Below are 13,721 nucleotides of genomic sequence, written 5' to 3' on the forward strand. Positions count from 1 at the left end.
AACATAGCTGTGTCGCTAGCTGTCACGTAGCACATCATTATATACCAGCTAGCCAAACTTCAGTAACCCTACAAACGTCACTGCTGTTTAGTTTTCTGTCTTCATTTATGCTGGAAGTGATAACAGAGCTGTACGTTTTAATTTGTTTCCAAAACCCCGCAGTCAGGACATGCTATATTGTATTTAGATAGAAGCTAGCGAGCTAAGTTCCTGCTAACTTCTAACTCCGTTAAATGTCATAAATTCCGTTTTCATGGATGCCTGGATGTTAAACTCAATTGTTACACCTGGTAGAGCAGAACGCTGATCATTTTATTAAAGATGAAAGACTTTAGACAGTTTTCAACTCTCAGTAATGCCACAGTGATCGTTTGATATATGGACCTGCAGCGGAGTTTAGACCCAGACACGGCTAGTGACGTCAAATTTACAAATTTGTCCTGGGACAAAGTGTAAATGTTGTCCCAGGGACATCGTGTGATAGCTTGTTAATAATGGAATGAAAATTATTGATTGTTATTAACTTGTGAAAAAGAAGTGTAACAAATCCACATGTTATGTTCTTACACCCTTACAGAAACTGTGACTCCTTCACAATGTCAGGTAAATGTCAACTCAAGTTGAATAATCAACCAATCAAGCCTTTTTAGCCTTTTTACATGCAATGTTACACGTACAACTGTCCCTGGGACATCATGTAGAAGTTGTCCCAGGGACATCATGTTAAAGTTGCCAGAGACATACCATATGAAAGTTTAGCTTCTTTTAGCCCCTGTTTGTTTTATATTATATATATATATATATTTTTAATATTATATTTAATATTTACATTGTATTGCAAAAAACCCCAAAACAAGTTAAAATGAATTAATTATTATTGACTAATTAAACCTTCGTTATTTTTCCACCAGAAATGGACGATAAAATTAGAAGAAGTGTTCTGAATGACGAAAAAAAAAGAACTGGAAAAGATACACAACTTTGTGTGCATGTGTCACAATGCCAGGAGGACCCATTCAGTGTTGTGTTAGAAAAATTGAACTCATTAACCCTTCATGGACATTATAAATGTTTAAATGTTGCCTCAGGTAAAGACAGGAAAAGAGACTATTACAAATTCAACTGCATCAGAGCTGGGAAAAAAGTCGAAACAGCTACAGAGCAGTGGGCTGTAAGGCCTATGTTTCATTTAAAGTACTCAAATGTTGGAAAGACCACACAGTCATCGTGCAGCGTACATATGATAAGCATGATGGGCATGATCCTTCGGACCCAAAAGACGCACATTTCAACAATATTTCCAGTGATTTGAGGAGGAAGATTGAGGAACTGCTTTCCCTTGGAACTAAGCCAGCCATCATACTAACCGAATGTCATAAATGGGCCAAAGAACATGGACACAGAGATCTTCACAACAGAGAGCATTTTTTCACACCACGTGACATTGACAGTGTTAGAACCTGCATGATGAGGAAGAAGCACTTTAACTGTGGAGACAGTCAAAGTGTACATACCTTACTTAATGGAAAACATCAAGAACATGTTCTCTTCTATCAACCATACACATCTGACCAAGAACTAATGATTGTTTTGCAGACACCTGTAATGAAATCAAACATGGAGAACTATGCAAAACAGTTAGTATTTGTTGACACCACGCACTGCGTTAACCAGTATTCATTTCCCTTATTCACACTTGTTGTAAGAGATGATCATGGGCATGGAGTCCCTGTGGCCTATGCTATTGTCAGCAACGAAAGTCAGAAAACCCTGGAAACTGTACTTGGAATAGTTTGTGAGCATTTCCCAACTTCCCCGAGGTAAATAATACATTGACAGCTATTAATTTTGAAATAATTCCTTTTCAAAAAAGTTATAACATGCCAGAATCTAATGCTATAGCTGCAGCATGGGCTGCAAAAAACTTTCCTTTCCAGTTGTTAAAGTTATTCCTATAGGCTGTATGCAGTATTTTATACATCTACTTGTGAGTTGAAATGTTTAATTTGGCATTGAAGTGGTGCTTTGAGATAGCAAAAACATTTTCATACTGTTTAATCTCATTTAGTGTTTTCTTTTTTTCTGTAGAGCATTTATGGTTGACAAAGACTTTGCGGAAATAAATGCTTTGCAGAAGGTTTTTCCAGAGTCAGCTATCCTTCTATGCTGGTACCATGTCTTGCAGGTAAACCACATTGTTTTCTTTTCACATTGTCTAAGATGCACCTGAAACACATTTTTACAACAGGGTCCTGTTGTTATGATTTGCCTCATTGTGATATTCACCTACTCAGGTTAATGAATATAAAGGGATAAAATGTTGAGTGACTTTGTCCATCCATTTAAGACCACAGTGCACTCATCTTCTGGTGGCTGCTTCCCAAAGCTCTTTTTGACATTTAAAAATATGTTTGCCTGGTTGATTTCTGTAATGCACAGGTCCTCTTGTCCAGTGAGTGACAAAGTTATTTTTGGATGTCAGCTTTCTTTTATGCTTTTTGTACAGCTGCTCCTCTGTCTCTCTCTCCAGATGAACTTTTTTTCTCTTACATTCACAGGCTGTTAATCGATGGCTTTCAAAATCAGAGTCCGGGGTCCATGGGCTTTCTAACACCCAAAAGAGAAATGAAATCATTTCTTTCTTTTGTAAGCTGAAAGCTTGCACTGTCACGGTCGGACGGCCCTTTCCGGACGACCCTGCTTGTGTTTATGTTTTCTGTATGTGTGTTTGCTTCTCCCTCCCTGGCCCTCGGGGTTGTTTACGGAAGTGCGCGCCGTGGGAGAGGCGTGTCCTGGCGACTGTCGTCATTGGGAGTCCCTCTTCGCTGTTGCCGGCCCACTTGCAGCTGATTACCTGACCAGTGGTTGGTAATCATTCCTCCAGGCTAGAAAGGGGTATTTAACCTGGACTCGCGGCGACAGTCGACGTGGGATTATTACTCCGAGCTGGTATAGTCTGTGCGAGCAGTGTGAGTGTGTTATTCGGCTAGCGTGTGGCTAACGCTGGATTTTCCTTCTTCCTCCAGGAGGGGCGAGCGGAGAAGCGAGTTGGGGAGCACACACACTAAGGGAGTTACTACACGGAACACACTGGGAGCAAGGGACGAGCACGATTGGAAAATTGCACTTTTGAATGGATTGTTGGACTTGTCTGTTTCACTGTAAATAAACGCACTGTGTTTCTGTGAGCAAGAACCGCGCCTGGGTCCCTCTTTTCCGTGACAGAATAATCCCACCACCATGGACCCAGCGGATTCTGCTTCACGCCAGCTGTCTATCCAAGCGGAGGTTTTGGAGCGACACGAGGAAATGCTGAAGCACGTTTCAAAGGAACAAACCGCGCTTCTGCAAGCCATGACAGAGCTTAAAGGTATGTTGATTTCCTCACCTAATACGGCTCCAACGCAGCCCGCCCCTTCGCTGGAAGCCGCGGCAGCCTGTCCGCTTCCTCCTTCACCTCCACCGCGGCAGCGAGAGTACTCACTCCCCGCACCTGAAAAATTTGACGGCGAGTTGGGGAGGAGTCGGGGTTTTTTGACGCAATGCTCTCTTGTGTTTAGACAGCAACCTTGTGCCTTTGCCTCTGATTCTGCTAAAATCGCTTATTTGGTGCGACTTATGACTGGGCGGGCGCTTCAATGGGCTCAGGCAGTTTTAAATACCCAGCCCTCTGTGTCATATGACATCTTTCTCAGCAAGTTTCGCTGTGTGTTTGATAAAGGCGCTAGCTCGGATGCTGCAGGTCATCGCATGTTTTCTCTGAAGCAAGGTAGGAGGAGTGTTGCTGACTTTTCCGTGGAGTTCTGGATCCTGGCGGAGGAGTCGGGCTGGGAGGAGAAAGCACTGCGTGGAGCCTTCCTCAACAGCCTTAAATGGCGGCCATCTAGCCTCCGTCACACATCGCACTCAGGAGGTTACACTCATTATTTCGGGAAATCACTCTGAGAAAATCAGTTTGTTGGTATTCAAAGCCCCCCACACCCCACTGGTACTGGGATTTCCTTGGCTCCAACATCACAACCCCCAAATCGACTGGGCCAAAGGGTGTGTAACTGGCTGGAGCACGCGGTGTCATGAACAATGTTTACTTGCCGCTGTCCCGGACAATCCTGGGACCGCCTCTGCGAAAAGCTCCTCACCCCCCGACCTTTCCTTGGTGCCCGCCGACTACCACGACCTCGGCCAGGTATTCAGCAAAAGTAAGGCGTTGTCTTTGCCCCCACATCGGCCTTACGACTGTGGAATCAACCTACTCCCAGGCGCTCCCCTGCCAGCAAGTCGGCTCTACAGTCTGTCTAAACCGGAACGCGAGACCATGGAATGCTACATAACGGAGTCTCTGGTCGCAGGCATTATTCGCCCATCTACTTCGCCTTTGGCAGCAGGATTCTTCTTTGTAAAGAAGAAAGATAAGAGCCTGCGTCCCTGCATTGACTTTCGAGGGCTGAACAAGATCACTGTTAGGAATAAATATCCACTCCCCCTGCTGGCCTCGGCATTCGAACTATTACAGGGGGCAGTCCTGTTCACCAAACTGGATCTTCGGAGTGCCTATCATCTGGTTCGCATCCGCAAGGGTGACGAGTGGAAGACGGCTTTCAACACCCACCTGGGGCACTTCGAATACTTAGTGATGCCCTTCGGTCTCACTAACGCCCCTGCGGTCTTCCAGGCCCTGATTAATGATGTGCTCAGGGACTTTATTAACCATTTTGTCTTCGTGTATCTGGATGACATTCTGATTTTTTCCAGGTCGCAGACTGAGCACATCAACCATGTACGTCTGGTCCTACGGCGCCTATTGGAGAACCGCCTTTTTGTGAAAGCGGAGAAATGTGAGTTCCATGTGGAAACTGTTTCTTTTCTGGGTTTCATTGTGGAACAGGGGCGTTTGCGAGCTGACCCGGCCAAAGTCAAAGCCGTAGTGGAATGGCCTATTCCCAAGACCCGCAAGGAGGTGCAGAGGTTCCTGGGCTTCGCCAATTTCTACCGCCGCTTTATCAGGGATTTCAGCAAGGTAGCACTTCCTCTAACCAACCTAACTTCTCCTAAGTTGTCTTTCCAGTGGTCCTCCGCAGCCCAGCAAGCGTTTGATCGGCTCAAGCACCTGTTTTCCTCGGCTCCGGTCCTCGTCCAGGCGGACCTCGGCCGGCCTTTCGTCGTCGAGGTGGACGCGTCCGATTCGGGCGTGGGGGCGGTTCTCTCCCAACGGATCGACTGCAAGTTGCATCCCTGTGCATTCTTCTCCCGCAGGTTGTCTCAGGCCGAGAGAAATTACGATGTGGGCGACCGGGAGTTGCTCGCCATCAAGTGGGCCCTCGAGGAATGGCGACATTGGCTGGAGGGCACTGAGCAGCCTTTCGTGGTGTGGACGGACCACAAAAATCTGGCGTATCTCAACGCCCGACAAGCCAGGTGGGCATTGGTTTTTACTCGTTTTCACTTCTCCATTACTTACAGGCCCGGTTCTAGGAACACTAAGCCAGACGCGTTGTCGCGCCAGTTCGCACCCGTGACCGATGAGGACGAGAAGGAAAAACCCATCCTGCCCCCTACCTGCATTGTGGGTGCACTAACATGGGAGATTGAAAAGGTGGTCTGGGACGCCCAGCGACAGGAGCCCGACCCTGGCACGGGCCCGAAAGGGAAACTTTATGTTCCGGCCACAGCGCGTAGTCAGGTCATTCACTGGGCACATACTGCCAAGTTTTCGTGCCACCCAGGTAAAAATCGCACTGTCTCCTTTCTACGACGTTTGTTTTGGTGGCCCTCTCTTGTTCTCGATGTCCAGAACTATGTTGCGGCATGCCCGGTGTGCGCACGGAACAAAACCTCCAACTCACCTGCTTCTGGCCTCCTGTGACTGTTACCCACTCCAAAATGCCCGTGGTCGCACATCGCCCTGGACTTCGTCACCGGCTTGCCTCCCTCTGCAGGTAACACCTCCATTCTAACCATTATTGACCGTTTTTCCAAGGCCGCCCACTTCATTGCTCTGCCCAAGCTCCCTTCTGCCTTGGAGACGGCCCAGTTACTGACGCAGCATGTGTTTCGGCTCCACGGCATACCCCAGGACATCGTTTCCGACCGTGGCCCTCAGTTCACCTCGCGGGTTTGGAAGGAGTTCTGTGCAGAATTGGGAGCTCAGGTCAGTTTGTCCTCCGGGTTCCACCCCCAAACTAATGGTCAGACCGAAAGGGCCAATCAAGAGCTGGAGGCCATGTTGCGTTGCGTCGCATCATCGAACCAAGCGACCTGGAGCGAGCAGTTGGCCTGGGTGGAGTATGCCCACAACGCAAGCACGTCATCAGCGACTGGACTCTCGCCCTTCGAGGCGTCGCTGGGGTATCAACCCCCTCTCCTCTCCATCTCTGAGGGAGAGCTGGCGGTTCCCTCGGTCCAGCACCACCTTAGGCGCTGTCGTCGGGTCTGGCGGGCCACGCGCGCAGCACTCCTGAGAACGGCCGAGCGGAACAAGGCATTGGCGGATCGCCGTCGCACTCCTGCTCCGGATTATCAGGTCGGCCAGCGGGTGTGGCTCTCCAGCAAGCACATCCCTCTTCGGACTGAGTCCAAGAAACTGGCCCCTCGGTCTCTTGGCCCCTTTGCCATCCAGGGGGTCCTGAACCCGGTGACGGTCCGGCTGGCCCTTCCGCCTGCTATGAAGGTACATAACGTCTTCCATGTTTCTCAGGTTAGGCCCGTCCGGACCAGCCCTTTGTGCCCACCCCCTGGGCCCCCACCACCCGCCCGGATTATCGACGGCGCCCCGGCGTATTCCATTACTCGCGTAATGGATGCCCGGCGCCGCAGTAGGGGCTTTCAGTTTTTGGTGGATTGGGAGGGGTACGGTCCGGAAGAACGTTCTTGGGTGCCGCGGTCTGCCATTCTCGATCATCGCATGGTGAGGGAATTCCGCCGCCGGCATCCGGACAAGTTTGCCAGGTCGCCCGGGGGCTCCCGTTAGAGGGGGGGTACTGTCACGGTCGGACGGCCCTTTCCGGACGACCCTGCTTGTGTTTATGTTTTCTGTATGTGTGTTTGCTTCTCCCTCCCTGGCCCTCGGGGTTGTTTACGGAAGTGCGCGCCGTGGGAGAGGCGTGTCCTGGCGACTGTCGTCATTGGGAGTCCCTCTTCGCTGTTGCCGGCCCACCTGCAGCTGATTACCTGACCAGTGGTTCGTAATCATTCCTCCAGGCTAGAAAGGGGTATTTAACCTGGACTCGCGGCGACAGTCGACGTGGGATTATTACTCCGAGCTGGTATAGTCTGTGCGAGCAGTGTGAGTGTGTTATTCGGCTAGCGTGTGGCTAACGCTGGATTTTCCTTCTTCCTCCAGGAGGGGCGAGCGGAGAAGCGAGTTGGGGAGCACACACACTAAGGGAGTTACTACACGGAACACACTGGGAGCAAGGGACGAGCACGATTGGAAAATTGCACTTTTGAATGGATTGTTGGACTTGTCTGTTTCACTGTAAATAAACGCACTGTGTTTCTGTGAGCAAGAACCGCGCCTGGGTCCCTCTTTTCCGTGACATGCACATCTGTAAGTGTAATTTGTCTATTTCACATTTTGATTTCTTGATTACACTAAGAGCATAATAACTTTCAGTTGCTAAGAAAAGTTACGGAGAGATACAAAATAGATTTTTGAAACAATTTCTAAAACTGGCTTCTTATCTTGCTTATCAAAACAAGTACTTAAGCTGTGCAGACCATCATTGTGTCACCCACTGTGCAGTAGAACTTGTGAGTGGGATTCTTTCACAGACAGATGCTGAAACCAAATATGCTTATAGGTTTAGTGTTCCTTCTTAGCCATTGTAAGGGAAGAAATAATTGCTTCTTAATACAAAAACACGACATATTATTAATAACTTAAAATTCTTAATGTTATTCAATAAAAGGAAAAGGGCTTCAATACATAATATTAAAGATTTCAATAGGTCTGTTAAATGGATTGAAATATATTCTGTTGCATCCAATTCTCTTAGGAGGACGACTTTAAAGCCACATCAGCAGAGTTCTGCCAGACATTTAAGCAATACCCTTTGGTGTGCCAGTATTTTCAGAAGCACTGGGAAGGCATTGGCCACATGTGGTGTGACTACGGCCGTCGCTTCAGTCACGCTCGTTCTGAAACAAACAATGTGATTGAAAGGTATGATTTATTATTTTGATCTCATTCGATTGTATTGCTGAAAAAAAGATATTATGCTTTAATCCAAGAGGCTAAACTAAGTAGGTTCTTCATGTCATTGCCAGAACAGGTTTTAGGCAAATCCTTTAAATTCTAGCAGCGTTTTTTATGTTATCACAACAAAAAACAGAGTAGGTGGATTTGCCTAAATCAGCTAAACCGGCACAGAGCATTCCTTTATAAAAGACGTGTGCAATAGGTATTCCAATTTTTTTTTAAAATAATACAGTCTTGATTAAAACTTTAAATTCCTTCAATTACAGTTACTAATCATTTCAAATAACTGTTTTTCAGATTTTTCCACCGCCTGAAATACCAGTTTTTATCTGGCTACAAGAATAAGCGTCTGGATGATCTGATTGAAGTGCTCCTAGGGAAGGCCGACGACTACTTCTCAGTCATAAAAAGCCTGCAAGATGTGGGCCGCATGAAAAACAGGTTTGCTGACACCTTGTCTCAAGTTTCAGACTCTGCTTCAAGACTGATGGAAAGTGGTTGGGCTCTTAAAATTACAGTCAAGAACAGCCATGGAGTTAATGCATATCAAGTCCCATCTGAGTCAAGAGAAGACATAGTGTATGATGTCTGCCCTGTTGAGTCCTACTGCAACTGTACATATGGCTTACGAGGACTTCTTTGCAAGCATCTAGTGTTACTTGCAAAATTAGCAGAGGTTGACAATGACATCTATCCAAACATGGAAACAGACCTTGGCAAGAATTGCAGTGAAAGAAAGGCATTACTTTGTACACTGTGAGGACTTGAAAGTGATAAAAATGCCAAGTTTGTTTGGAAATCTGTGGTTTTTTTGCATCGGCTGAAACACTTCAGTGCACTTGTTGTACGTTCTCTCACTATAACACATGTGCTTGCTTGAAGGTGGCTTGTAGCCATTTTAAACAAATGAAAAACTCTCTGAAAAGTCCTCTATCAACTTTGAATGACACTCCTGTAGTTGAAAGCACAGACAAAAAATGCACAGAAGATGCGGTTGGAAAACTAAATGCTGTTTTAGACACAGTTAAACAGTGGGCATTCATTCCAGAGGGCATTACTGCAATGATAGATGAACTGCATACAAATGTCTTAAAAACAAAACAAGAAGTAGGCAAAAGTATATGCCAGTACGAAATAAAGACGACAGATAATGCACGCAAAATTAGGCCATTGCATTCTAGCAAGAAACGTTCGGCCAGCATCGACATTCCAACAGTCTGTGAAAATGAATGTGAACAGTCGATAACCACTGAAAGGGAGACATCCTCTGGAGAAAATGAAAACCTTTTGGAATACAAAACAAAAAAGAGAAGAGTTAAAGCTAAGTATATGCACAAGTAGACTTTTGTGTGACATTTCAAAGGGACTGCATCCATTACTTCTGTTTATTGAAACCTAAAGCTGTCTTAACTTTCTGCCAAGGAACAGATGAAAAGAAATTGTTTGCTCTCTCAAGCAGTTGTTATTTATGTGTGTTATTCATTACTTTGGCTTGGTTGCTGTTTTTGATACAAATTCTGATAGGTTTGTAGCTTGAACCCATCCGCTGGAACGTTGAAGGCAATATAATTACACTGCAAAGCAAGACACAAGTAGGCAAAGTTCTTCATGTTACTCGTGCACGGGAGAGAACCGGACAGGCACCGTTCCTTCGCTTGACCCCAGTTGCTCTCGTCCGTTCTCCCGTACCACTGTTCTTTTATTGAGGTTACATGAATATGCATAAGTTCATTAACATATGACGTCTACATACACACAAAGAGTACCTTGCCTGTGTGTGTGTGTGTGTGTGTGTGTGTGTGTGTGTGTGTGTGTGTGTGTGTGTGTGTGTGTGTGTGTGTGGACTGCTGATCAAAGGGTCAAACATCCTTGGTCAGGAAGAGGGTAGCCTCCCCCTCACCCTAGATGGTTCATCCTAGATAACACGGTGAGGAAGTCCTGCAGTTCATCTAAACAAAGAGCACTTAGACTAGAACAGACGCAACTACGTTAATCCTACCATAAAACAATAAGACACGGTATGACCTCTCATGCTCCCAAAGTGCTGTCTAATACACACAAAGTTTGCAGACTATCAAGGATCAAAACCTCTACCAATCTACAACTAATTACAAAACTCTAAGCATATATAAGTAAATATTTCTAAGCATAAATGACAATCAATCTACTGTGTCTATCACTACTGTGACAATCAATCTACAATCTACTCCTGCACCATCGAGAGCGTCCTGACGTCAAACATCTGCACCTGGTTTGGGAACAGCACCAAGCAGGACAGACGAGATCTGCAAAGGGTGGTGCGCTCGGCAGAACGCATCATTCAATCAGAGCTCCCTGACCTGCTGTCCATCTACACCAAGCGGTGCAAGTCCAAAGCTAGGAAGATTATGATGGACCTCTCCCATCCCAACAATGGACTCTTCTCACTGTTGAGGTCTGGGAAGCGCTTCCGCTCCCTTAAGGCCAAAACAGAGAGAATGAGGAGGAGCTTCTTCCCCCAGGCTATTCGGGCCCTGAACCAGGTGTAGGACTGGACTCTCCCAAACACGTCACTATAAGACTGGACTCTCACACACGTCACCACACACACCACCACACATTTCCTATAATCCTATAATTCCTATAATTTATAATCCTTATCTTTATAATCTCTTCTGCTATTTGCACATTCTTTACTGTAAATTCCTAAGTTAATTTGTAAATTTTTGTAGTAAATTGTAAATATTGTAAAACTTTTCTTCTGTCATTTAATGGTCGGGCATTGTACAGCTACAAGCATTTCACCCCCATGTCATACTGTGTATGGTTGTGTGTGTGTGACAAATAAAATTTGAATTTGAATTTGAATTTGAATCAACAATACAAATCTAACAAATTCATCTGTGCCCATTGTAATATTTTCATATGTTACTATTTTTATATTGCTATGTATTATAAATAAAGGATTACTTATTACTATTAAAGGTCTGCATTTGCAATTGTTGGTATTATTTATAAAATATGCGCTCTTAAGTTTTTTGCTCCATAAAACGATACCTGTCGCTTTTTGGACATAGAGTATCAGCTGTTGAGAATCCTGGCTCATACAAAATAGAAGTAAAAGGTTTCAACATCCAGCCTTTTATGATTAAATACAAAGTGTAATAACAGAGTTATCGGGGTGTGATTTTGTTAATAGTTAATCATCCTTAATTGTAATTTAGAGTATGACTAAGTATAAGTTTAATAGTAATGATGAGTAAGAAAATATAGCCAGAGTAATGGAATGAGACTAACACCTGACCTCACACTGAGATTTGGTATGAAGTGGCATGTTTGTGCTAATGCTGACATTGGGGCTCAGAGTTCCTCTGTGTGTATATATTTGTGAACGTTAACTTGGCTAATGTCCAAGGGTTTGACTGCTTTCCTGTTGGATTGTATCACACAGAACAGGGATAAGAGCACCAGTGGCCGTGCACACCCTCATCTCTCTCCTTCACCCGATCATTAGTGTTGGAAACCGGCATTAGCTCAGAGTAGATTAGACTTCAGTATAGTGCAAGTGATTTGATTTTATGATTATTTGATTCAGTTTTTTCTGTGTTCAAGCTCAATTACTTTAATAAAATATGTTGAATTCAAACAAATAAATAAACAAATAAACTGTGGACATTACCCTTTTAAACCTTTCTGAAACAAGACAGGTAAAAACCAGTGTATAAAAGTTTACATAGGTATAAATAGCTCTAACACTTTACTCCAGCCTGGCGTCCACACATGTGGACATCACATTTTGGGTTATTTAGACCAAATACTAAATCTTGATCAACAAGTGCCTGATATACAGTTACGAGGACATTATACGGCAACTGTTCTATCGAAATTTCAAATTAATGTCCTCATATGTGGCTCTCATTTTTCTCAGAAACAAAAATTAGGTTAAAAAAAAAAATCTGGTAATTCTTTCTTTTTACATTCATCGGGTCCCAATCGGCCCAAATATCAAAGAGAAATTAAAAATGCTGCTGTGGAAGATTTCGGATCTCAGGGGGTTAAAATGACCAGACCCCTGGGGCCTGTTTTCCAGGCCACTAAATTAAACCCAGTCAATTACCAATTGCACAGAATAAAAACCTACGAGGTCCACTAATAGTCCAAAAGTCCAAATCTTTAATAGAAAAGACAGGCAGAACTCAAACAAACAATAATCCAAACGAGGAGCATATATACACACTGGAAAGTAAATAATTATAAGTTATTAAATCAGACTAATTAAATACAGTAAAACTAACAAGGGAAATAAAAATGACAACAGAGTAAACATACCAAAACTCACAAAATAAAACAGGAAAGCTACTACAAACCGAGTGTGACACAATTACATTCATATTGAAACATATGTGATAATTTTCTTTCTTTGTAGCATTTTTAAGATATGTCTTAGAACAGTCATTATGCTGTTTGGATTAGGAACCAATCATTTTTGCCAAATAGTTAACACAAACTTAGAACAACAGTGAACAATTTTCAAGATTCTGATTTACAGAACAAACAAAAGTCACAAAAGGTTTCATTATTTAAGAGACAAGATCAAGTTTTTCACACAGGAATGAAATGACAGAATCCAGTGCAGCGGGGCCAAAGGTGTGTGTCAGCAAACTGAAGGTTGAGGAATCAGTCAGCTCATGTTTAAGATTGTGTTGGATTTTGAGAAGAGTCTGTCTGTTATTAGAAAGTAAGATTAACAATGTTACACCAATAACCCAAATACGGGGAAATGACAAATAATACCAAAAAAGATACAACTTTCATATTGTTTTACTAACTTACTTTGTCATATCAGCACTTGAATGGTCGATGCCTTTACAGACCATGTCTGTTGTGACATCGCAGGCCAATCTTCCGGCAAACCCGAGGGCTAGCTCCCCAGCCTCCTCTTCACTCAGAACACTAAACACTGTTACTTTAGTTTTGGCCTTCTTAGGCCTGTCAAGAATCATTGCGGGCAGTTTGGCTTTACGGCCCTAAAAAAGAAAAAGTGCAAACACCAAAAGAGCAGAGAGAGACACACACACGCGCACAAAGTTAAATGCTTTTGTTTACATGGTGTAATTGTGTATATGTTGCAGCAAATGCACAACTTCCAGCCACATTGTCACTTCATTGATACGAGTAACCCGGATTTATTTCAGGTGACATCAAAATCACGAAATGTATACCTACCCCAATCAAACCTCTGAAAACATGAACTGACATGTTCTCTGCGTTGATTCTGCGCTTGATCTCGTCTTCTGTTATTGTGTAGGTTTTCTTTTTTGAGCTTGGTACAGATAAGCGACCATGCACTCTGTAAACTGTACTAGTTCCTTCTGAATCAGTTTGAAATTCTGCATCTGCATCGATCCTGTCAACATCATCAGCAGCAGCATTATCTGTACTCAGACTTGTGCCGTATACTTCTGCTTCTTTTTCGTTGTCTTCAGTCTGTGTACCTTCATCTCTTTCAGTCTGTGTACCTTCATCTCTTTCAGTCTGTGTACCT

The 13,721-nt window shown here is 44.2% G+C and overlaps 1 protein-coding gene across 1 annotated transcript; it reads left to right on the plus strand.

Moving 5' to 3' along the window:
• Positions 1-952: 952 nt before the first annotated feature.
• On the plus strand, positions 953-10,106 carry LOC146668942 (uncharacterized). Its single transcript, XM_085408256.1, has 5 exons — positions 953-1,820; positions 2,089-2,185; positions 2,559-2,672; positions 7,998-8,161; positions 8,495-10,106. The coding sequence occupies exons 1-5, from the start codon at positions 1,465-1,467 to the stop codon at positions 8,955-8,957; spliced, it is 1,194 nt and encodes a 397-aa protein (XP_085264382.1). The 5' UTR covers positions 953-1,464; the 3' UTR covers positions 8,958-10,106.
• The last annotated feature ends 3,615 nt before the right edge of the window (positions 10,107-13,721 follow it).

The sequence above is a fragment of the Rhamphochromis longiceps genome, linkage group LG6, assembly GCF_057381845.1.
Source record: "Rhamphochromis longiceps isolate RC_006_pf linkage group LG6, R_longiceps_female_GT1.1, whole genome shotgun sequence".
NCBI classification, from domain to species: Eukaryota; Metazoa; Chordata; class Actinopteri; order Cichliformes; family Cichlidae; genus Rhamphochromis; species Rhamphochromis longiceps.

What these genes read in the sequence shown, in the direction of transcription:
- LOC146668942 (XM_085408256.1), top strand. Translation starts at nt 1,465, where the DNA reads ATGATGAGGAAGAAGCACTTTAACTGTGGAGACAGTCAAAGTGTACAT. An exon ending in CATTTCCCAACTTCCCCGAG is followed by an intron (nt 1,821 to 2,088) that starts GTAAATAATACA and finishes TTTTTTCTGTAG; the next exon opens with AGCATTTATGGTTGACAAAG. An exon ending in GCTGGTACCATGTCTTGCAG is followed by an intron (nt 2,186 to 2,558) that starts GTAAACCACATT and finishes TTACATTCACAG; the next exon opens with GCTGTTAATCGATGGCTTTC.